The sequence below is a fragment of the Triticum aestivum genome, chromosome 5A, assembly GCF_018294505.1.
Source record: "Triticum aestivum cultivar Chinese Spring chromosome 5A, IWGSC CS RefSeq v2.1, whole genome shotgun sequence".
Taxonomy (NCBI): Eukaryota; Viridiplantae; Streptophyta; class Magnoliopsida; order Poales; family Poaceae; genus Triticum; species Triticum aestivum.
This window is the reverse complement of record NC_057806.1, coordinates 540,548,503-540,574,844: the sequence shown is the minus strand read 5'-3', so window position 1 is coordinate 540,574,844 and position 26,342 is coordinate 540,548,503. Positions and strand designations below refer to the sequence as shown.

The following is a 26,342-nucleotide window of genomic DNA, read 5'->3' as shown; positions in this document are numbered from 1 at the left end:
ACGGGGGGTGCTGCAATGCCAGCGGCATGATGTTGTAAGCCAGAAATATGCTGATGTTGTAAGCCAGCTGTTGTTGTCGTTTCTCTATTGCAGAGCCAGGCACACATTTCATGTTGCAAGGCTGCTTGCCTGCTGCGCGCCAACAAGCCGAACGCGCGATGTTGCAGGGCCGGTCACCATTATTTGTTTTTTCAGCAAAGTCGGGCACGCGACCCTGCAAAGATTGTTGCCGCTGTCGCAAATAACTACTCCGTCCGTCCCACAATAAGACGTTCTTTTAAAAAAAAGTCTTATATTATGGGACGGAGGGAGTAATTCCTAAAGAAATATGGTCTTTTGGTCTATTTGTTGCTACGATTGTTCACCTAAAAAGAAGTTGTTTTATTGTAGCGATTCGGTTGCGACATTCCTCCATGTTTCCTTCAAAAGATCGAATTGATTTTTAATGTTTGTGTAGGTATGCGTTTCCCCCTTTTTTTAATTGCAAAGAGCGGTAGATTTTATTGGAGGCCAAGCTACAAAACAGAACTATATTTTTTTACCTATTGCCACATCTATAAACGATACTACCACGGAGCAACATGTGGGCGTATGTCCATGGACTCCTGTGCGAAGAAGTGATGAAGCAGAGGGGAAGGATGTGACATGTGAGGCAAGAAGCAGGGAATGAGAGTGCTACAGTGATTCACAGAGAAACAACGCAAGTAGGCTAGGTGGAAAGCGAGTATGCACAGCTAAAAAGCAGATCCATCCAATCCAATGTAGAAAAAGATAGATAGACGGAGTGATTCCTTCGCCTCTGCGTCGGCATCAACTCAGTTCCCCAATCCAAAACCCTAGAACATCATACTTATACACTCTGCTACTCTGTTACACTGCGATTAATACAAGCATCTGTGAGAGGATCGGGAGAGGAGTTGGGTTGCTCTTGCTGATTTGAGTTGTGCATCTTGTGGATCTCCACGGGAACTTTTATAGATTTCCTAATATTTGGGAGGCGGGGGAGGCGGAGGTGGCAGCTGGTGGTGGCGGGGAGGGCGCGGGTGCGGGTTGTCGGCCTCGGCGGCGGCGAACTGCAGCAGCGCGGCGCCCGTGGCCCGCAGCAGCCGGAGGTAGGGCGCGCGGGCGGCGGCCATGTGTTTAGATGCCAGCAGACTATATTTGTTGTTGTTTTTGGGTGTCTTCACTCACCGCAGTCATGCTGCATCTCCCAAACTGTTCTGTTTCATTCCCTTCACTAAAAATGTCTCGTTATTGTTTTGCGTATTTGCAGGAGACCATCAAGAAGGAAGTCGCCAGCATGTGTCTGCTGCGGCCAAAGACACAACAAGTCCCTACAATGGATCCCTCAAAGTAAAATTTTGATCACTTTGTGGTTGCTTGTGTGTTGTTTCTATAAAATGTCTGTTGCTAATGGCTTCCGCATACTGACAGAGCATCAAAGAGGCCCGTTGGAATTCTACTTGTGAAGGTTTCAGGAGCACAAAATCTGGAAAAGAAGGGCCTGCTGGGTAGTAAATCAGATCCATATGTGAAACTTAAGATGTCGGGTGACAGGCTTCCATCCAAGAAAACAACAGTAAAGCGCAGCAATCTCAATCCGGAGTGGAATGAAGAATTCAAATTTGTTGTGACAGATCTGGAAAACCAGTCGCTGGTTGTTGATGTCTTCGACCGGGCACAGGCATGGCTTCCTTCCTTTGTTCATCGAGTCCGATGTAGCTTCTTTCGTACACATGACCAAATAATACGCAGCTAAGGTATTTCTTTGCTGTATCTAGGTTGGAAAACATGAGAAGATGGGCATGAACAGGGTTCTGTTGAGCGAACTTGCCCCGGACGAGACTAAAGTGATGACTCTTAACTTACTGAAGACCATGGATCCAAATGATATACAAAATGAGAAATCTCGTGGTCAGATTACCTTGGAGGTGACATATAAGCCTTTCAAGGAAGAAGAAGACACGGAGGAAGAAAGCATGGATGGTACTGATGAAGTGCAGAAAGCCCCAGACAACACTCCAGCTGCTGGTGGGCTGCTTTTCGTCATCCTTCACGAAGCTCAAGATGTTGAAGGGAAGCATCACACAAACCCATACGCAGAGATAATCTTTAAAGGAGAAGAGAAGAAAACAAAGGTATTTGTAACTGTAGTAGTATATATTAGGCACTTGCACCTAGCTATTTGTAACAAAGGTTATGATGTTTTTCGCATGCTTTACGGCACTCGATTTTCCTCCTCTGTTCTAGGTTGTCAAGAAGAACAGGGATCCACGTTGGGAGGATGAGTTTGAGTTTGCTTGTGAGGAACCACCTACAAATGATAAGTTGCATGTTCAAGTCCTAAGCAAAGCTGGAAAGATAGGAAGAATGTTACATGGCAAGGTACGATATTCTACAAGAAATGCTTGGCCCTTAACTGATGTAGTAATTCGCTTTACAAGCATTCTGGTTGCTCCGTGACTATATTAGAGGAAATAGTCATAACGGAGAGCCACAAAATTCCTGTTCACAACAGATATTTGATACAGTACTACTTCTATTTCTTCAGTATCTTTTGATATGAATAAGTGGGTTCGACTATATCTCTTAATGGCATTTCTTAGTACAATGGCTGGATTGTACGAAATTGTCCAATCACTTTGCTTGTATTATTATGTTGTTACAGGAAACCTTAGGCTACATTGATATAACCCTGGCAGACGTGATCAGCAACAGGCGGATCAACGAAAAGTATCGTCTCATCGACTCGAAATATGGGCAGATTCAAATCGAGTTGCAGTGGAGAACTTCATAGAAGCTGCGAGCAAGGTGCCAAAATGCTCTGGCGCACGAGGGTTCGTGCCGTGAAGCAGCTAGCAAAAACTATGCAGATATTCCATTATCTCTGTGCAGATATTCCTTGGTCTCCACTCTCCAGAACATCTGCTTGATCTAGTTGAGATTTTCTGTTAATTACTCAAAAGTTTCGTGAGAACAACGTAGGCTCGTTGACATTATAACTTCTTTGTGGTGATAGGGTGCTCACTGTTGAAGATACGCTTATCGTGTGAACAGATTGAAATTTTGAATTGTTGTATTTATGAAATTGCAGTTTTACACCACCTGTGTGATACCATGGCACAAAACAACCCTGTGCAACTAGTCTAAATTTTGGTAGTGCAAACAGCACATCTGCCCAAATTCTCCAGTATATTAGCATACAAAGCCTGAGAGAGAAGGTGGCGCGGTGCTATAGAAGCCGGTGCGATCGAGGAATAAAATGGAAAGCCAACCCCAGATCACACCATCTGCAGGATGTTCAAAAACCGCAGCTCTTCAAAACAGCCAGATTTTGAATGATTAACAGCTAGTAGAAGCCAGGCAAAAAGAAAGGAAGGCAAGGCCTCGAGTTCATTTACAGCAAGTAAACGAGCTCCAGGCATTTCTATGCCTAGACTAGTCACCAGGTACCAGACCAATGAAGTTGGCTCTGTAAAATCAAACTCTCTTCCAGCCCTACTACCATCACACTACAAGCCTACAAACTGTATACATTTTATACAGTGACCACAGGCAATGCCACTCTCATCAGGTCAGCAGCCTCTTCATGTCGAGCGCCCGGTCCAAGCTCCGCTTGAAGTTGTACACCGACTCGAACGCCTCCATGCAGACACTGGAGAAGCCTGTCATCGCCTGGAAGATGTTGGGGAAGCCTGTCTGGAGGTTGTTCAGGGTCATCGCCCTCGTCACCCCGACGCTCTTCTCGTGCTTGCTCTTCTCGTCGTCCGCCCTGCTCCTCAGGGCCTCCACCTTCGCCCGCTTCTCTGCTACTGGTGTCTTCCGCGTCATCTCTCCATAGCCTGCGGCAGAGTATGGCCCGTATTTGGACTCCAGAGACCGCAGTTCCTCTGTCTTCTTCTCAAAGTCTTTGAATGCAGCATCTGACCTCTTCTTCTGTTTCTGCTCCTCCGCCTGCTGGACTACCACAGCGTGGATCACCGACAGGAGGGTTTTGATCCCTTCTGAGGCCACCTTGTCGGGGATCCGGTCGATGGCCAGCTGCCACTCCTCGCACAGGCTATAGATGTCGGAGTTCTGGATGTCTTTCATGAGTGGGTTGTGAAGGCATTGGAACAGGGAGAGGCGAAGCCAGCCGGTCAGCGAGTAGACATAATCTCTCTGGGACTTAACCAGGCTGCAGAACGCCGAGTACCACCTGTCCACCTCGATCTCGAGCTGGAGCGCTGCCTGCCGGTGGTCATTGGAGGTTGGGTTGCTGCTCATGGTCAGGTATTCAAGCTGCTGCACCATGTGGGTCTGTACCTGATGGCACTCATACATGCCCCTCCACATGCTCATCAAGCTGAAATGGAATGCATTCACAAGAGGAAACATGCATGAGAACAGAGCAAACATACATGTTTACCCAAGAAAGGGAAATGTACTGGCAGGAAATAAATGATGCATCTAACTATCTGACTTGTAATATGCGAGTATTGATATTCACAGGCAGGGAGCAGCTGGGTACACAAGTAACTGAAGTAAAGTGCAGGAACAAAACTGCGTAATTGACAATGCAACCAAAATGCGGGTAGGAGGTTTGTGTATTCAGTAATACCAAAGTAATTCTTTCATTTAGAGACATCATGATGCTAAGACAAAGTACACACCAAGCTTAGGTCACCGTATCATTGATGGAAAACTATACAAGAACCTGAGAAGTGCGAGTGAGGCACGCAACAGCTGGTACCAAAGCAGAGGTGCCATGAACAAGGGACTCGCATGATCTTTCCTCCTTTTCCTTTAAGAAAACAAAGTTCTTTGGAAACTGTTGAACTAGCCAGCTATTGTGTTCCAAGCTTCCTAAAGGCACACTTCCGACGGCGATAAACAGCACCAAACTAAATCACCAGGCTCATAGCATCAAGCAATGACATGCCAAACACCACCACCACCACCATCACCTCAAAGGTTTGATGTGCAAGTAACCTACATCCACCATTGCCCAAAGGGGTCAGCTCAGCTGGACCAGGCAGTGATGGGTGGGGGGCTGGGAGATCTCTCAGGCAGGCCTAGCTAGTACTGACCGAATCAGTGAACAGGAGATTCAGTCAAGACAGTCAAACACATGAGGATCCCACCAACACCACTATCACTACTTGAATGCTCATCCTTCCAAATCAGTGAGTGTTGACTTGCTACAGTGCCAAAGGCGCATTTTACCAGAGGACCCAAAGATAAAACAGCAGCATGCATGGTCTGAATCAGTGGCTGGCAGGATCAAAACAGCAATGAACTAATGGCACTGCTGTTATCACGGGCCTCATCTGGGAAGCCCCTTACCGTGGTCCATATGTCCAGCCTAGCTATATCATCAAGCTTATATTTATTTATTTTTTGACCATGCATATGCAAGTACGTACTATGCAAAAAACGACAGATACAGGAAGTAGTGAGACATGTGAGGTACCAGTACTGGATGCATACGGTAAATGAATGAGTGAGGAGTGATGGTGGTGTGGTACTGACCCAGCAACCAGCTCAAGTAGCTGAGGAAACAGCTCGGATTCTCTGAGCCTGATGATCTCGGAGGTGGTGGTGTCGATGGACTGGGTGGCCACCAGCATCTTGGACTCGAGGCTCTCCATCTCCATCCTGTTCTTCTCCATCTTGAGGTAATTGATGACATTCTCCATGGACAAATGATTGCCTTGAGTTATATTCGTAGGATTTTCCCATAGGAATGTCTTCAAGTCCATTTGTTGGTTTTAAAGAGTTTATGTGTCGACCAAGGTGTTATTCAAGGAATTATCCAAAGATTGGTCATAGAGAAGACATACAAGGTTGATCAAGGCTAAGTCAAAGAGTGAATCAAGTTGGTCAACACATACCTCATATTTCCTCTTCATCATATTCACCATGCCAGCTTCCCATGTCGCGGCTGGTAGAAAGGCGGGCCAAGTAGCCTGTGTGCAGCTCTTCAGCACTGAATTCCTCATAATTGGGCAGCTCATTTTTCCCTTCTCAGACAAGGGCGTCTCGTCTTTTGCTGTGAGCTTGGTGAGCACATTGGAGATTTCTGGAGTTTTATAAGCCTCCCCAGTAATAGCAATCTCATCATCGTTCCTTTCATGAGGAGGAACGTCTTCAGCCGCCTTAGTGGGGCTCGAATTACGAGCCGGACTTGGCGGGTTAAGATCATCTGCCAAGTTGTGAAGGTTAGCTTGGGCGTCCATTGCTTCAATAGTCACCGACTCATTTTTTGGGGGCATCTTAGCCTGTTCATCAAGACGGCCTTCTGGTGTCTCAATTCCAGGAGTTGTTGATGACTCGCCAACCTTTCTCTTCTTGGCTTTCGCTTTGGCCCTGCAAACAAGACAACATGTTAAAATATGTGCGGTAATGACCAGGATAATGAAGGAAATATGCCCTAGAGGCAATAATATAATTGTTATTTATATTTCCTTATATCATAATAAATGTTTATTATTCATGCTAGAATTGTATTAACCGGAAACTTAGTACATGTGTGAATACATAGACAAACAGAGTGTCACTAGTATGCCTCTACTTGACTAGCTCGTTGAATCAATGATGGTAATGTTTCCCGACCATAGACATGAGTTGTCATTTGATTAACAGGATCACATCATTGGAGAATGATGTGATTGACTTGACCCATTCGTTAGCTTAGCACGATGATCGTTTAGTTTGTTGCTATTGCTTTCTCCATAACTTATACATGTTACTATGACTATGAGATCATGCAACTCCCGAATACCGGAGGAACACTTAGTGTGCTATCAAACGTCACAACATAACTGTGTGACTATAAAGATGCTCTACAGGTGTCTCCGATGGAGATCGAGATTAGGATTTGTCACTCTGTGTATCAGAGAGGTATCTCTAGGCCCTCTCGGTAATGCACATCACTATAAATCCTTGCAAGGAATGTGACTAATGAGTTAGTTGCAGAATGGTGCATTACAGAACAAGTAAAGAGACCTGCAGGTAACGAGATTGAACTAGGTATTCAGATACCGACGATCGAATCTCGGGCAAGTAACATACCGATGACAAAGGGAACAACATATATCGTTATGTGGTTTGACCGATAAAGATCTTCGTAGAATATGTGGGAGCCAATATGAACATCCAGGTTCCGCTATTGGTTATTGACCGGAGACGTGTCTCGGTCATGTTTACATAGTTCTCGAACCCATAGGGTCCGCACGCTTAAAGTTCGGTGACGATCGGTATTATGAGTTTATGTGTTTTGATGTACCGAAGATAGTTCGGAGTCCTGGATGTGATCACGGACATGACGAGGAATCTCGAAATGGTCGGGACATAAAGATTGATATATTGGATGACTATATTCGTACACCGATGAGTTCCGGGGGTCATCAGATAATTATCGGAGTGCTAGGGGGGGTGTTATCGGAAACCCCGGAGGAACTAATGGGCCAACATGGGCCTTGTGTGAGAGACATGAGGGGGCCTTAGGGCTGGCCGCCCCCCTTGAGGAGGCCGAATTGGACAATGAGGGGGGAGGGGGCGGCGCCCCCTCTTTCCCTCCCTCTCTCCCTCTCCTTCCTTTCCCCTTCCTCCTCCTAGTTGGACTAGGAAAGGGGGAGTCCTACTCCTACTAGGAGGAGGACTCCTCCCCTCCTTGGCGCGCCCCAGGGCCCGGCCGGCCTCCCCCTTGCTCCTTTATATACGGGGGCATGGGGGCACCCTAGAACAGACAAGTTGATCATTGATCTCTTAGCCGTGTGCGGTGCCCCCCTCCACCATAATCCACCTCGGTCATATCGTTGTAGTCACTAGTAGAAAAGGGCCATTTGTCCCGGTTCATAAGGCCCATCTATCCCGGTTGGGGAACCGGGACTAAAGGGTCGTTACTAATGCCCTAGGCCTTTAGTCCCGGTTCTTATACCAACCGGGACAGATGGGCCTCCACGTGGCCGCTCCGGCGAGCCCAGGCACGAGGGCCTTTGGTCCCAGTTGGTAGCACCAACCGAGACCAATAAGCTTCCACGCGTCAGCATTTCAGGGGCTGATGTTTTTTTAAAAGGAGGTGGTTTAGGGGTTTTGGGGGTTAATTTAGGTTGGTATAGGTAGCTAATAGGATGTGTCCTCTCTTATCTCTGTGCTACTGCTACTGCTATGCCTAAACATGACTTGATTGAAGTGAGGCAACATGTGGTGCATGTCGAAAGTAATACTAATCCTAACTTGATCAAGTTTGGATTGTACTACTTTCGACATGCACCACATGCATGTTGCCTTCACTTCAATCCAATCCATGTTCATTTCACCCGCTCATACATAATAACTCTTCATGCTCGCATCATGCATCATCATATATAATAACAAGTCTACTAATCATCATCATACAACTTCTACTCGTTATTAATAACAAGTCATATGATCATCATCCTCATAGTCATCGAACCAACCCTACTTAATTGTTCTTAGCACATGATCATCAGTATTAGGTAGGACCTAAATACCCTCTTTAAGGTAAAATAGCATAAAACAATATAGACCCTGACTCTCCATTATGGAGAATGGAGATCATCCTGTCTCCAATTCTTGCGCTTCGCTTCCTTTTGCTTCCAAGAACCTCCTTACGACTGTCCATACATTTTTCCATCCTTTGGTTTGCATGTCTCCATTCCTTTTAGAAATCTGGTATGGACAGTTGAGATTCGTAGGATGACCTTGCTGTATGTTCAAAACATTAAGGCTACCTTTCTGATACATCAAATGAGGCACACAATTCTCTGGGATTATCTGTTGAAAAACACAGTAATAACTTCATAGTTAGCAATGATGTACTAGTTTTAGAAGTATGCAAAAGATGCACGGATGTCGTAATAGTAAAAAAAATCTTACCAGGGTGTCTCCATGGTAGTTACCGTAGTTGAACACATGCACTAGTGGCACGTATTGACCATAATGTTGAGGAGTTTGATTGTAGATATTGTAATTCTCAATGTCAGTACAAAATCCGACCAGATGATTTTTCTCCTTGTAAGTTAATTCGGAGCCATCGGTGTAGTGGGTTTTGTCTACCATCTCCCGCACATTCTTTGAAGAATGAAAATAAGCTGTCAATGGAAATAAGCTGTCAACTATTTTGAAATAAACAATATAAATTAGCTAATAACTATGTTTGAGAAACTAAACTCACATAGCGGTAGAATTGGAGGCATATCAACAAGGACCCAAATGTCCATATTGTCTTGCTCGATTTCAGGATCACCAAGATCCATGGTGACAAGCATACCCTCATCAAAACCATACATCTTGCAAAGTGCTTCCCATTTTTTGCAACCAAAATGGGTTACGGTCTCAGAATTGTACATTTTTACTTCAAAATCCACATCATGATGAGTCCTTAGGTGATTTTTCTTTGTTTCAAAACTTTCATGGTCTTCAAAACCCATCCTCTCCAAGACATAGCGCCTTGCATGGCATGGGATAAGCTACTCGAATTGTAAAAGATGAGAATTACACGTTGAAATAGTTGCAGTCATGCTTAATTGCGAAAAAACACTTGTCGTCGTTGTGTACCGTTTCAACATCGAAGATCTCCTCGAGCTTAATGTTGAAGCGCCGATCATCGTCCAGGTGAGGCATGTCACACAGACCTCGATCGTCGTGGCACCAGCTGCACTCCCCCGGGAGACTTTTGTCGTCTGATGATGACATTTCCTATGTTCATATATTCAAAGATTAAACTTGTACAATTAAATATATGTACTACAAAAACTAAATTAGATCATTATTATTCATCACGGGTTGACTATCGGTCTGTCGAGTCTTTTCTTGAAAACTCTCAGCTCACATGGTGTATATATTCGACTCTCGGTGATGGTCGCTCCTCACTTTGTCCCCGAGTGCATTACACCAAAATGTCTAGCACACGGGAACAAAGGAGAAGCGACCCCCACGACAACAGTCGGGATTCTTCGTCCTCTCATATATATATGGTGGAACTCTCCCTCACTGATTCCTCTCTGACATTTGCGACCGTCGGTGATGGTCGTTACTCCTTCTTCCCCTAGTGCATAACAAAGGTCTAGCACCCGGAGAAGAAGGAGAAACGACCCCCACGACAACAGTCGGGCTTCTTTGTCCTCTCATATATGGTGGAGACTCGATAGACTTAAAGTCAACTCGAAATATCGTTTAATTATCTTTCTAAAAAAGGATTTGGCTGGTCTCACCTCGAGGTCGGAGGGGGTTGGTGACGGGGACGATGGCGGGGATGATGGAGGGGGGCTCCTAGATTTTTGCGAAAACAAAAACCCTATAAGCTATCAACTAATCATATGCATACGCCTTCCATAGTGCTCTCCAATTTTAGCATTCAAAGTAGGAGTAGTTTTCCAATTTGAGCATTCAATAATCAAAATCAAATCGCAAAATCAAGTAGTTGAAGGAAATATGCCCTAGAGGCAATAATAAAGTTATTATTTATTTCCTTATATCATGATAAATGTTTATTGTTCATGCTAGAATTTTATTAACCGGAAACATAATACATGTGTGAATACATAGACAAACAGTATGTCACTAGTATGCCTCTACTTGACTAGCTCGTTGAATCAAAGATGGTTAAGTTTCCTAGCCATAGACATGAGTTGTCATTTGATTAACGTGATCACATCATTAGAGAATGATGTGATTGACTTGACCCATTCCGTTAGCATAGCACTTGATCGTTTAGTTTGTTTCTATTGCTTTCTTCATGACTTATACATGTTCCTATGACTATGAGATTATGCAACTCCCGTTTACCGGAGGAACACATTGTGTGCTACCAAACGTCACAACGTAACTGCGTGATTATAAAGGTGCTCTACAGGTGTCTCCGAAGGTACTTGTTGGGTTGGCGTATTTCGAGATTAGGATTTGTCACTCCGATTGTCGGAGAGGTATCTCTGGGCCCACTCGGTAATGCACATCACTATAAGCCTTGCAAGCATTGCAACTAATGAGTTAGTTGCAGGATGATGTGTTACAGAACGAGTAAAGAGACTTGCCGGTAACGAGATTGAACTAGGTATTGAGATACCGACGATCAAATCTCGGGCAAGTAACATACCGATGACAAAGGGAATAACGTATGTTGTTATGCGGTTTGACCGATAAAGATCTTCGTAGAATATGTAGGAGCCAATATGAGCATCCAGGTCCCGCTATTGGTTATTGACCGGAGACGTGTCTCAGTCATGTCTACATAGTTCTCGAACCCGTAGGGTCCACACGCTTAAAGTTCGATGACTGTTATATTATGAGTTTATGTGTTTTGATGTACCGAAGGAGTTCGGTGTCCCGGATAAGATCGTGACATGACGAGGAGTCTCGAAATGGTCGAGATGTAAAGATTGATATATTGGACGACTATATTCGGACATCGGAAAGGTTCCGAGTGATTCAGGTATTTTCGGGAGTACCGGGGAGTTACGGGAATTCGTATTGGGCCTTAATGGGCCATACGGGAAAGGAGAGAAAGGCCTCAAAGGGTGGCCGCACCCCTCCCCATGGCCTGGTCCGAATTGGACTAGGGAGGGGGGGGCGCCCCCTTCCTTCCTTCTCCTTTTCCCTTCCCTTTCCTTCCCTCCTACTCCTCCTACTTGGAAGGGCTCCTAGTTCTACTAGGAAAGGGGGAATCCTACTCCTGGTGGGAGTAGGACTCCCCTAGGGCGCGCCATAGGGAGGGCCGGCCCTCCCCCCTCCACTCCTTTATATACAGGGGCAGGGGGCACCCCAAAGACACAACAATTGATCCCTTGGATCTCTTAGCCGTGTGCGGTGCCCCCTCCACCATAATCCACCTCGGTCATATCGTAGTGGTGCTTAGGCGAAGCCCTGTGTCGGTAGAACATCATCATCGTCACCACGCCGTCATGCTGACGAAACTCTCCCTCAACACTCGGCTGGATCGGAGTTCGAGGGACGTCATCGAGTTGAACATGTGCAGAACTCGGAGGTGCCGTGCGTTCGGTACTTGATCGGTCGGATCGCGAGGACGTACGACTACATCAACCGCGTTGTGCTAACGCTTCCGCTTTCGGTCTACGAGGGTACGTAGACAACACTCTCCCCTCACGTTGCTATGCATCACCATGATCTTGCGTGTGCGTATAATTTTTTTGAAATTACTACGTTTCCCAACAGTGGCATCAGAGCCTAGGTTTTATGCGTTGATGTTGTGCACGAGTAGAACACAAGTGAGTTGTGGGCGATATAAGTCATACTGCTTACCAGCATGTCATACTATGGTTCGACGGTATTGTTGGATGAAGTGGCCCGGACCGACATTACGCGTACGCTTACGCGAGACTGGTTCTACCGACGTGCTTTGCACACAGGTGGCTGGCGGGTGTCAGTTTCTCCAACTTTAGTTGAACCAAGTGTGGCTACGCCCGGTCCTTGAGAAGGTTAAAACAACACCAACTTGACAAACTATCGTTGTGGTTTTGATGCGTAGGTAAGAACGGTTCTTGCTAAGCCCGTAGTAGCCACATAAAACTTGCAACAACAAAGTAGAGGACGTCTAACTTGTTTTTGCAAGGCATGTTGTGATGTGATATGGTCAGGACATGATGCTAAATTTTATTGTATGAAATGATCATGTTTTGTAACCAAGTTATCGGCAACTGGCAGGAGCCATATGGTTGTCGCTTTATTGTATGCAATGCAATTGCGCTGTAATGCTTTACTTTATCACTAAGTGGTAGCGATAGTCGTGGAAGCATAAGATTGGCGAGACAACAACGATGCTATGATGGTGATCAAGGTGTCGCGCCGGTGACGATGGTGATCATGACGGTGCTTCGGAGATGGAGATCACAAGCACAAGATGATGATGGCCATATCATATCACTTATATTGATTGCATGTGATGTTTATCTTTTATGCATCTTATCTTGCTTTGATTGATGCTAGCATTATAAGATGATCTCTCACTAAATTTCAAGATAAAAGTGTTCTCCCTGAGTATGCACCGTTGCCAAAGTTCGTCGTGCCCAGACACCACATGATGATCGGGTGTGATAAGCTCTACGTCCATCTACAACGGGTGCAAGCCAGTTTTGCACACGCAGAATACTCAGGTTAAACTTGACGAGCCTAGCATATGCAGATATGGCCTCGGAACACGGAGACCAAAAGGTCGAGCGTGAATCATATAGTAGATATGATCAACATAGTGATGTTCACCATTGAAACTACTCCATCTCACGTGATGATCGGACATGGTTTAGTTGATATGGATCACGTGATCACTTAGAAGATTAGAGGGATGTCTGTCTAAGTGGGAGTTCTTAAGTAATATGATTAATTGAACTTTAATTTATCATGAACTTAGTCCTGATAGTATTAGGATATCTATGTTGTAGATCAATAGCTCACGATGTTGCTCCCAGTTTATTGTGTTCCTAGAGAAAATTATGTTGAAAAATGTTAGTAGCAATGATGCGGATTGGATCCGTGATCTGAGGATTAACCTCATTGCTGCATAGAAGAATTATGTCCTTGATGCACTGCTAGGTGACAGACCTATTGCAGGAGCAGATGCAGACGTTATGAACGTTTGGCTAGCTCAATATGATGACTACTTGATAGTTTAGTGCACCATGCTTAACGGCTTAGAATCGGGACTTCAAAGACGTTTTGAACATCATGGACCATATGAGATGTTCTAGGAGTTGAAGTTAAATATTTCAAGCAAATACCCGACTTGAGAGATATGAAGTCTCCAACAAGTTCTATAGCTAAAAGATGGAGGAGAATAGCTCAAGCAGTGAGCATATGCTCAGATTGTCTGGGTACTACAATCGCTTGAATCAAGTGGGAGTTAATCTTACAGATAAGATAGTGATTGCCATAGTTCTCTAGTCACCATCACCAAGTTACTAGAACTTCGTGATGAACTATAGTATGCAAGGGATGACGAAAACGATTCCCAAGCTCTTCGTAATGCTGAAATCAATGAAGGTAGAAATCAAGAAAAATATCAAGTGTTGATGGTAGACAAGACCACTAGTTTCAAGAAAAGGGCAAAGGGAAGAAGGGGAACTTCAAGAAGAATGCCAAGCAAGTTGCTGCTCAAGTGAAGAAGCCCAAGTCTGGTCCTAAGCCTGAGACTAAGTGCTTCTACTGCAAAGGGACTGGTCACTGGAAGCGGAACTGCCCCAAGTATTTGGCGGATAAGAAGGATGGCAAAGTGAACAAAGGTATATTTGATATACAGATTATTGATGTGTATTTTACTAGTGTTCGTAGCAACCCCTCGGTATTTGATACTGGTTTAGTTGCTAAGAGTAGTAACTCGAAACGGGAGTTGCAGAATGAACAGAGACTAGTTAAGGGTGAAGTGACGATGTGTGTTGGAAGTGGTTCCAAGATTGATATGATCATCATCGCACACTCCCTATACTTTCGGGATTAGTGTTGAACCTAAATAAGTGTTATTTGGTGTTTGCGTTGAGCATGAATATGATTTGATCATGTTTATTGCAATACGGTTATTCATTTAAGTAAGAGAATAAATTGTTGTTCTGTTTACATGAATAAAACCTTATATGGTTACACACCCAATGAAAATGGCTCGTTGGATCTCGATCGTAGTGATACACATATTCATAATATTGAAACCAAAAGATGCAAAGTTAATAATGATAGTGCAACTTATTTGTGGCACTGCCGTTTAGGTCATATTGGTGTAAAGCACATGAAGAAACTCCATGCCGATGGACTTTTGGAATCACTTGATTATGAATCACTTGATGCTTGTGAACCATGCCTCATGGGCAAGATGACTAAGACTCCATTCTCCGGAACAATGGAGCAAGCAACTGACTTATTGGAAATAATACATACTGATGTATGTGGTCCGATGAGTGTTAAGGCTCACGACAAGTATCGTTATTTTCTGACCTTCATAGATGATTTGAGCAGATATGGGTATATCTACTTAATGAAACACAAGTCTAAAACATTTGAAAAGTTCAAAGAATTTCAGAGTGAAGTGGAGAATCATCGTAACAAGAAAAATAAAAGTTTCTACAATATGATCGCAGAGGTAAAATATTTGAGTTAAGAGTTTGGCCTTCAGTTAAAACAATGTGAAATAGTTTCACTTCTCACGCCACCTGGAATACCACGGTGTAATGGTGTGTCCGACCGTCATAACCGTACTTTATTAGATATGGTGCGATCTATGATGTCTCTTACCGATCTACCACTATCGTTTTGGGGTTATGCATTAGAGACAACTGCATTCACGTTAAATAGGGCACCATCTAAATCCGTTGAGACGACACCGTATGAACTATGGTTTGGCAAGAAACCTAAGCTGTCGTTTCTTAAAGTTTGAGGTTGCAATGCTTATGTGAATTTTTTTAACCTGATAAGCTCAAGCCCAAATCGGAGAAGTGCGTCTTCATAGGATACCCAAAAGAAAATGTTGGGTACACCTTCTATCACAGATCCGAAGGCAAGATATTCGTTGCTGAGAATGGATCCTTTCTAGAGAAGGATTTTCTCTTGAAAGGAGTGAGTGGGAGGAAAGTAGAACTTGATGAGGTAACTATACCTGCTCCCTTATTGGAAAGTAGTTCATCATAGAAATATGTTCCTGTGACTACTACACCAATTAGTGAGGAAGATAATGATGATGATCATGTAACTTCAGATCAAGTTGCTACCGAACCTCGTAGGTAAACCAGAGTGAGATCCGCACCAGAGTGGTACGGTAATCCTGTGCTGGAGGTCATGTTACTTGACCATGACGAGCCTACGAACTATGAGGAAGTGATGATGAGCCCAGATTCCGCGAAATATCTTGAGGCCATGAAATCTGAGATGAGGTCCATGTATGAGAACAAAGTATGGACTTTAATTGACTTTCCCATTGATCGGCGAGCCATTGAGATTAAATGGATCTTCAAGAGGAAGATGGACGCTAATAGTAGTGTTACTATCTACAAAGCTAGAATTGTCGCAAAAAGGTTTTCGACAAGTTCAAGGTGTTGACTATGATGAGAGTTTCTCACTCGTATCTATGCTTAAGTCTGTCTGAATCATGTTAGCAATTGCCGCATTTTATGAAATCTGGCAAATGGATAAACAAAACTGCATTCCTTAATGGATTTATTAAAAAAGAGTTGTATATGATGCAACCAGAAGGTTTTGTCAATCCTAAATGTACTAACAAAATATGCAAGCTCCAGCGATCCATCTATGGACTGGTGCAAGCATCTCGAAGTTGGAATATACGCTTTGATAAGTTGATCAAAGCATATAGTTTTATACAGACTTGCGGTGAAGCCTGTATTTACAAGAAAGTTAGTGGGAGCACTACAACATTTCTGATAAGTATATGTGAATGACATATTGTTGATCGGAGATAATGTAGAATTATTCTGCAAAGCATAAAGGAATGTTTGAAAGGATTTTTTTAAAGAAAGACCTCGGTGAAGCTGCTTACATATTGAGCATCAAGATCTATAGAGATAGATCAAGATGCTTGATAAGTTTTTCAATGAGTGCATACCTTGACAAGATTTTGAAGTAGTTCAAAATGGAACAGTCAAAGAAGGAGTTCTTGCATGTGTTACAAGGTGTGAAGTTGAGTAGGACTCAAAACCCGACCACGACAGAAGATAGAGAGAGAATGAAAGTCATTCCCTATGCCTTAGCCATAGGTTCTATAAAGTATGCCATGTTGTGTACCGGACCTATTGTATACCCTGCCCTGAGTTTGGCAAGGGAGTACAATAGTGATCTAGAAGTAGATCACTGGACATTGGTCAAAATTATCCTTAGTGGAATAAGGATATGTTTCTCGATTATGGAGGTGACAAAAGGTTCGTCGTAAAGGGTTACGTCGATGCAAGTTTTGACACTGATCCAGATGACTCAAAGTCTCAATCTGGATACATATTTAAAGTGGGAGCAATTAGCTAGAGTAGCTCCGTGCAGAGCATTGTTGACATAGAAATTTGCAAAATACATACGGATCTGAATGTAGCAGACCTGTTGACTAAACTTCCCTCACAAGCAAAACATGATCACACCTTAGTACTCTTTGGGTATTAATCACATAGCGATGTGAACTAGATTATTGACTCTAGTAAACCCTTTGGGTGTTGGTCACATGATGATGTGAACTATGGGTGTTAATCACATGGTGATGTGAACTATTGATGTTAAATCACATGGCGATGTGAATTAGATTATTGACTCTAGTGCAAGTGGGAGACTGAAGGAAATATGCCCTAGAGGCAATAATAAAGTTATTATTTATTTCCTTATATCATGATAAATGTTTATTATTCATGCTAGAATTGTATTAACCGGAAACATAATACATGTGTGAATACATAGACAAACAGTATGTCACTAGTATGCCTCTACTTGACTAGCTCGTTGAATCAAAGATTGTTAAGTTTCCTAGCCATAGACATGAGTTGTCATTTTATTAACGGAATCACATCATTAGAGAATGATGTGATTGACTTGACCCATTCTGTTAGCATAGCACTTGATCGTTTAGTTTGTTGCTATTGCTTTTTTCATGACTTATACATGTTCCTATGACTATGAGATTATGCAACTCCCGTTTACCAGAGGAACACTTTGTGTGCTACCAAACGTCACAACGTAACTGGGTGATTATAAAGGTGCTCTACAGGTGTCTCCGAAGGTACTTGTTGGGTTGGCGTATTTCGATATTAGGATTTGTCACTCCGATTGTCGGAGAGGTATCTCTGGGCCCACTCGGTAATGCACATCACTATAAGCCTTGCAAGCATTGCAACTAATGAGTTAGTTGTGGGATGATGTGTTACGGAACGAGTAAAGAGACTTGCCGGTAACAAGATTGAACTAGGTATTGAGATACCGACGATCAAATCTCGGACAAGTAACATACCGATGACAAAGGGAACAACGTATGTTGTTATGCGGTTTGACCGATAAAGATCTTCGTAGAATATGTAGGAGCCAATATGAGCATCCAGGTTCCGCTATTGGTTATTGATCAGAGACGTGTCTCAGTCATGTCTACATAGTTCTCAAACCCGTAGGGTCCGCACGCTTAAAGTTCGATGACGGTTATATTATGAGTTTATGTGTTTTGATGTACCAAAGGAGTTCGGAGTCCCGGATGAGACGAGTATATGACGAGGAGTCTCGAAATGGTCGAGACGTAAAGATCGATATATTGGACGACTATATTCGGTCATCGGAAAGGTTCTGAGTGATTCGGGTATTTTCGGGAGTACCGGAGAGTTACGGGAATTCGTATTGGGCATTAATGGGCCATACGGGAAAGGAGAGAAAGGCCTCAAAGGGTGGCCGCACCCCTCCCCATGGGCTGGTCCGAATTGGACTAGGGAGGGGGGCGCCCCCTTCCTTCCTTCTCCTTTTCCCTTCCCTTTCCTTCCCTCCTACTCCTCCTACTTGGAAGGGCTCCTAGTTCTACTAGGAAAGGGGGAATCCTACTCCCGGTGGGAGTAGGACTCCCCTAGGGCGCGCCATAGAGAGGGCCGGCCCTTCCCCTCCTCCACTCCTTTATATACAGGGGCAGGGGGCACCCCAAAGACACAACAATTGATCCCTTGGATCTCTTAGCCGTGTGCGGTGCCCCCTCCACCATAATCCACCTCGGTCATATCGTAGCGGTGCTTAGGCGAAGCCCTGCGTCGGTAGAACATCATCATCGTCACCACGCTGTCGTGCTGACGAAACTCTCCCTCAACACTCGGTTGGATCGGAGTTCGAGGGACATCATCGAGTTGAACGTGTGCAGAACTCGGAGGTGCCACGCGTTCGGTACTTGATCGGTCGCGTCGTGAAGACATACGACTACATCAACCGCGTTGTGCTAACGCTTCCGTTTTCGGTCTATGAGGGTACGTAGACAACACTCTCCCCTCTCGTTGCTATGCATCACCATGATCTTGTGTGTGCGTAGAATTTTTTTGAAATTACTACGTTCCCCAACAGTAGTATTAAAATTAGGATGCATTCAATTATAAGCAAAACTACATCATCTCTTGCGTCCGTACATCGTCGAATATTATCACTAATACACCTCGAATACTATCATAAATATAACATCGCTAGTACAGCTAGAACCGTAGCGCCCGACGGGTATCGGCACAGGCGGTGGACACCCAAAGAGAAGGAACAATCACATGATCGCTCCAGTGAGATCCCTGAAGAACCTGCCAGGTATTGTCGAACCTGCCCTCCAACGCAACCATGTAGCGACGGATGTGCTCGTCCTCCTTGCTGACACGGTGACGTACCACCTCCGTGGTGTCCGGAAGGCTCGGCACCGTCACTGGCCCACGCGACCACCACCAAACAAGTATCGGGTCAACGATGGGCTGGCTCCTCACCAACCTACGCCCCCGAAAGGTAGCACATCCCAGAACCATCCCAGCGGAGCCCAGTCCCGGACATGGCCCCTCTGATCAAGCCGGCCTCCTCCGTCGAGTCGACGACGAGGATGCGGGATAGGCATCGTCAACGTCGATGCGGGAATACTTGCTTTAACTAAAAAAATAAACTAGATCTATTAATTTTCTTGCTAAAAATAAACTACTTCTATATATAGTAAAATAAAGTAGTTTTCTTAAATAAACTAGTTCAACTACTACTAAGCACTTAATTACTATAAATAAAATAAAGTAGTACTTACTAAAAATAAACAACTTCTATATATAGTAAAATAAAGTAGTTTTATTAAATCAACTAATTCAATTACTAAGCACTTACTATAAATAAAATAAAGTAGTAGTTACTAAAAACAAACTATTTCAATATATAGTAAAATAAAGTAGTTTTATTAAATCAACTAGTTCAAGTACTAATTAAGCACTATAAGAAAGAAAGAAAAAAAGAAAAAAAAAGAGGAGAAGAAGAAGGAATAGAGGAGAAGAAGAAAAAATAGAATAGATCCTCTTTTTTTCCCTTCTTTTTCCTCTTTGTTTTCCTCTTCATTTTCTTCTTCTTTTTCCTCTTCTTTTTCTTCTAAATATGAACATATACATAAAATACTTTGATCATACACAATTTTAATATGAGTTTTAACTTAGTAAATTCTATGAACAAAAAAAAATTCCACAAACATCTCATCTCGTCTCCACAAAACACATCTCATCTCATCTCATTTCATCCAAAAATAATTCTTTGCACATTCGTTGCATATGAACATACATACATTTACTTTTTTTTCTTAAATTTAATATATGAACATTTTCTTAAATGAGCATATGAACATACATATCACCAAAAAATAGACCTTTTTCTTTGCATATGTACATAAAAAAATCTATACACATCCATCCATCCATCCATATATATAAATACATCAATCCATCCATCTATATATATGAAAACAATTAAAGAAAAAAAATCTATGAACCTAAAAAATTCTAGGAAGCAGGGGCGGCGGCGGCAACGCATAGGGGCAGGGGCGGTGGTGGGGCAACTCGCAGGGCAGGGGCGGCGGCGGTGGCAGCGCAGGGTAGGGGCGACAACACAGGGGGAAGGGGAGCAGAGCTCACTAGGGGCGACGGCGGCAGCGTAGGGTAGGGGCGGCGGCGTAGGGCAGGGGAAGAGGGGACAGAGCTCACTGGGGGAGTATGCAGGCTCGGGGAAGGGCGGCGCAGCCTGGCGGCGTCGAGGAGGGTCGGCGTCGTCGGGCGGCAACTGGCGATGAAATCTGAAAAAATGCTAAGTGCTGGCTTATATAGGAAAGGCTTTAGTCCCGGTTCGTGGCGCCAAATAGGACCAATGCCCCCCTTTAGTCCCGGTTGGTGCCACCAACCAGGACCAAAGGCCTGCGCCTGCCAAAGCCGCGGTGCGGTGGGATGTTTAGTCCCACCTTGCTAGCAGAGGAGCGGCATGACCTGTTTATAAGCCCTGCCCCGCCATCTCCATTGAACTCCTCTAAATTACAGGCCTCTGGGCCTAATCTAGCATTGCTATGCCTGTGGGCCTGCTGGGCCTTCTGCGGGCCTGAATCCTGGCCCATGGATGGGTTTCTAGTCGTATTCAAGCCGTGGTGGCCCAGTAGGTGGCATTTTTTTATTTTTTCCCAGTTTATTTCTTTTATTTTTTGCTTTATTTATTTTATTTTGTTTCTACTTACAACAAAATACTTATTTATTTTATTTTGTTTCTAATTACTTATTTATTTTATTTTATGATAATTCTTTTTGCTATTAAAGTTTCTAACAAAAAAAGTTCTTTATGAAAATTCTTTTTGCTTTTAATGATTTTGAATAGAAAAAACTTTGTTAGTTTTAGTTGCATCAATTTTATATAATTTTAGTTTCAATAATACTAGAGGTTGCTTATAATGTTTTGAACAGAAAATACGTTGATAATTTTAGTTTCATAAATTTTATTTATGTCATTAAAGTTTATTTTATTTTGTTTCTACTTATATATTTTATTAAAGTTTATTTTATTCTGTTTCTAATTATTTATTTATTTTATTTTATGATATTTGTTATTTTACTGATTATTTTGAGCTATAAGACCCTGAAATTGAAAAGTACTACAAATGAACTCTTAAAAGGTTGAAAGTTGGCATGGTATCATCATTTCACCCACATAGCATGTGCAAGAAAGTAGAGAGGGTTACGACAAAAACTGGATGCACTTTGTGTACAAAATGGACAATCTCTTTCGAAGTATCAATGTTTCCTACGGGAACTCGTCTGTTTTCAAAGGGATTTCATTTTCTAGAAATTATTTGAACTCCATAGTTTTTCTGTGTTCAAAATGCACCATTCAAAGTCACATCATCAATTTTCAACCCTTTCTGACTTCATTTGTTATTTTCCATACATTTACTAATGAGCTATACGACCCTGAAATTGAAAAGCACTACAAATGAACTCTAAAAAGGTTGAAAGTTGGCATGGTATCATCATTTCACCCACATAGAATGTGCAAGAAAGTAGAGAGGGTTACAGCAAAAACTGGATGCACTTCGTGTACAAAACGGACAATCTCTTTCGAAGTATCAGGGTTTCATACGGAAACTCATCTGTTACAAAGCGATTTCCTTTTTTAGAACTTATTTGAACTCCATAGTTTTTCTGTGTTCAAAATACACCATTCAAAGTCACATCATCAATTTTCAACCCTTTCTGACTTCATTTGTTATTTTCCATGCATTTACTGATTATTTTGAACTATAAACCTTGAAATTGAAAAGCACTACAAATGAACTCTGAAAAGGTTAAAAGTTGGCATGGTATCATCATTTCACCCACATAGCATGTGCAAGAAAGTAGAGAGGGTTACGGCAAAAACTGGATGCACTTCATGTACAAAACGGACAATCTCTTTCGAAGTATCAGGATTTCATACGGAAACTCGTCTGTTACAACATGCATTTCAAATGAACTATGAAAAGGTTGAAAGTTGGCATGGTATCATCATAATAGTTGTGGAGAGAAAGTCTTCACATTTTTTTCGCTTGTGTGCTTTGCTTATTGCGTCGTAACCATGGATAATCTTCATCGTTTATCAGGATGCTTGGGTCAGCCTTGACTTTGAAGGGAGGAATTTCATGAAACTTTTCATAATCTTCAGACATGTCTGTCTTGCCCTCCACTCCCACGATGTCCCTTTTTCCTAAAAGAACTATGTGCCGCTTTGGCTCATCGTATGATGTATTCTCTTCCTTATCTTTTCTTTTTCCCAGTTTGGTAGACATGTCCTTCACATAGATAACCTGTGCCACATCATTGGCTAGGACGAACGGTTCGTCAGTGTACCCAAGATTGTTCAGATCCACTGTTGCCATTCCGTACTGTGGGTCTACCTGTACCCCGCCTCCTGACAGATTGACCCATTTGCACGTAAACAAAGGGACCTTAAAATCATGTCCGTAGTCAAGTTCCCATATGTCCATTATGTAACCATAATATGTGTCCTTTCCCCTCTCGATTGCTGCATCAAAGCGGACACTGCTGTTTTGGTTGGTGCTCTTTTGATCTTGGGCGATCGTGTAAAATGTATTCCCATTTATCTCGTATCCTTTGTAAGTCAATACAGTTGAAGATGGTCCCCTGGACAACGAGTACAGCTCATCACAAACAGTGTTGTCACCTCTGAGATGTGTTTCCAACCAACTGCTGAAAGTCATGATGTGTTCACATGTAATCCAGTCGTCACACTGCTCCGGTTATTTGGAGCGCAGACTGTTCTTGTGTTCATCGACATACGGGGTCACCAAGGTAGAGTTATGTAGAACTGTGTAGTGTGCTTGAGACCAAGAATGCCCGTCCCTGCATATTATTGAGTCTGCTCCTAGTGTGCCTTTTCCAGTCAGTCTCCCATCATACCGCGATTTAGGGATACCTATCTTCTTAAGGCCAGGAATGAAGTCAACACAAAACCCAATGACATCCTCTGTTTGATGGCCCATGGAGATGCTTCCTTCTGGCCTAGCACGATTACATACATATTTCTTTAGGACTCCCATGAACCTCTCAAAGGGGAACATATTGTGTAGAAATACGGGGCCCAGAATGACAATCTCGTCGACTAGATGAACTAGGACGTGCGTCATGATATTGAAGAAGGATGGTGGGAACACCAGCTCGAAACTGACAAGACATTGTGCCACATCACTCCTTAGCCTTGGTATGATTTCTGGATCGATCACCTTCTGCGAGATTGCATTGAGGAATGCACATAGCTTCATAATGGCTAATCGGGCGTTTTCCGGTAGAAGCCCCCTCAATGCAACTGGAAGCAGTTGCATCATAATCATGTGGCAGTCATGAGACTTTAGGTTCTAGACTTTTTCTCTGGAATATTTATTATTCCCTTTATATTCGACGAGAAGCCAGTCGGGACCTTCATACTGAGCAGGCATTGAAAAAAGATTTCCTTCTCTTCTTTGGTAAGAGCGTAGCTGGCAGGACCTTCATACTGCTTTGGAGGCATGCCGTCTTTTTCGTGCAAATGTTGCAGGTCCTCCCGTGCCTCAGGTGTATCTTTTGTCTTCCCATACATGCCCAAGAAGCCTAACAGGTTCACGCAAAGGTTCTTTGTCATGTGCATCACGCCGATTGAAGATCGTACCTCTAGCTCTTTCCAGTAGGGTAGGTCCCAAAATATAGATTTCTTCTTCCACATGGGTGCGCGTCCCTCAGCATCATTCGGAACAGCTAGTCCGCCGGGACCCTTTCCAAATACTATGTGTAAATGAGAGACCATAGCAAGTACGTGATCACCGGTACGCATGGCGGGCTTCTTCCGGTGATCTGCCTCGCCTTTGAAATGCTTGCCTTTCTTTCGACATTGATGGTTGGTCGGGAGAAATCGACGATGGCCCAGGTACACATTCTTCCTGCATCTGTCCAGGTATATACTTTCGGTGTCAGCTAAATAGTGCGTGCATGCGTGGTATCCCTTGTTTGTCTGTCCTGAAAGGTTACTGAGAGCGGGCCAATCATTGATGGTCACGAAAAGCAACGCCTTTAGGTCAAATTCTTCCCCCATGTGCTCATCCCACGCACGTACACCTATTCCATTCCACAGCTGTAAGAGTTCTTCAACTAATGGCCTTAGGTACACATCAATGTCTTTGCCAGGTTGCTTAGGGACTTGGATGAGAATTGGCATCATAATGAACTTCCGCTTCATGCACATCCAAGGAGGAAGGTTATACATACATAGAGTCCCGGGCCAGGTGCTGTGATTGCTGCTCTGCTCCCCGAAAGGATTAATGCCATCCATGCTTAAAGCAAACCATACGTTCCTTGGGTCACTTGCAAACTCAGCCCAGAACTTTCTCTCAGTTTTTCTCCACTGCAACCCGTCAGCGGGTGCTCTCAACTTCCCGTCTTTCTTACGGTCCTCACTATGCCATCGCATCAACTTGGCATGCTCTTTGTTTCTGAACAGTCGTTTCAACCGTGGTATTATAGGAGCATACCACATCACCTTCGCAGGAACCCTCTTCCTGCGGGGCTCTCCCTCAACATCACCAAGGTCATCTCGTATGATCTTATACCGCAATGCACCGCATACCGGGCATGCGTTCAAATCCTTGTACGCACCGCGGTAGAGGATGCAGCCATTAGGGCATGCATGTATCTTCTCCACCTCCAATCCTAGAGGGCATACGACCTTCTTTGCTGCGTACGTACTATCGGGCAATTCGTTATCCTTTGGAAGCTTCTTCTTCAATATTTTCAGTAGCTTCTCAAATCCTTTGTCAGGCACAACATTCTCTGCCTTCCACTGCAGCAATTCCAGTACGGTACCGAGCTTTGTGTTGCCATCTTCGCAATTGGGGTACAACTATTTTTTGTGATCCTCTAACATGCGATCGAACTTCAGCTTCTCCTTTTCACTTTCACACTTTTCCCTTGCATCAACAATGACCCGACGGAGATCATCATCGGGCACATCGTCTAGTTCCTCTGGATCTTCATCTTCCTCTTGATCTTCAGCTTCCCCCGTTGCAGCATCACCGTATTCAGGGGGCACATGGTTGTCGTCGTCCTCCTCTTCTTTGCTGTCTTCCATCATAACCCCTATTTCTCCGTGCTTTGTCCAAACATTATAGTGTGGCATGAAACCCTTATAAAGTAGGTGGGTGTGAAGGATTTTCTTGTCAGAGTAAGACCTCGTATTCCCACAATTAGGGCATGGACAACACATAAAACCATTCTGCTTGTTTGCCTCAGCCACTTCGAGAAAATTATGCACGCCCTTAATGTACTCAGAGGTGTGTCTGTCACCGTACATCCATTGCTGGTTCATCTGCGTGCATTATATATAATTATGTGTGTCAAAAGTAAGAAAATTAGACAAGTATGTATCTAAAGTAAGATTTTTTTTCTTTCAGAAAGAAGATAAGAACAAGAGGCTCACCATGGTGGTGTCGGCGACGAGATCGGCGCGGGCGATCGATGGCGGTGAAGACGAGGATGGGGCGTGATGGACCGCTAAACCTAGACAAATCTCGGAAAAAATGGAGCTCGGAGGTCGAGCTTCGAGAGGAGAAAGCTTAACTAATGTGGCTCGGGCATTTCATTGAACACCTCATGTGCATAGGAGGTGAGCTAGAGCACCCAATGCCCTTCCCCTCGCCGGCCAGCAAAAAACAGAGCACTGTGGAGTGCGCTGCTCGCCGACGATGGGGTATATATAGGCAACTCATTGGTCCCGGTTCATGGCTGGAACCGGGACTAAAGGCCATCCTTCTGTCCTGGTTCCTGCCATGAACCGGGACCAATGGTTGCGGGCCAGGAGTGAGGCCCATTGGTCACGGTTCGTGCCAAGAACCG

General features: G+C 43.8%; 2 protein-coding genes across 2 annotated transcripts; one reads left to right on the top strand and one right to left on the bottom strand.

The window, feature by feature from the left end:
• The first annotated feature begins 604 nt into the window (after positions 1-604).
• LOC123104610 (synaptotagmin-2) lies at positions 605-3,101 on the top strand. The gene is made up of 6 exons (XM_044526485.1): positions 605-1,112; positions 1,274-1,353; positions 1,435-1,684; positions 1,782-2,138; positions 2,251-2,385; positions 2,669-3,101. The coding sequence occupies exons 2-6, from the start codon at positions 1,301-1,303 to the stop codon at positions 2,795-2,797; spliced, it is 924 nt and encodes a 307-aa protein (XP_044382420.1). The 5' UTR covers positions 605-1,112; positions 1,274-1,300; the 3' UTR covers positions 2,798-3,101.
• Positions 3,102-3,317: 216 nt separating this feature from the next.
• On the bottom strand, positions 3,318-6,254 carry LOC123101505 (protein ALTERED PHOSPHATE STARVATION RESPONSE 1). Its single transcript, XM_044522927.1, has 3 exons — positions 5,874-6,254; positions 5,512-5,729; positions 3,318-4,345 (listed from the first exon to the last, which is right to left on the bottom strand). Exons 1-3 carry the CDS (start codon positions 6,252-6,254, stop codon positions 3,571-3,573), a joined length of 1,374 nt encoding a protein of 457 aa, XP_044378862.1. The 3' UTR covers positions 3,318-3,570.
• Between the last annotated feature and the right edge of the window lie 20,088 nt (positions 6,255-26,342).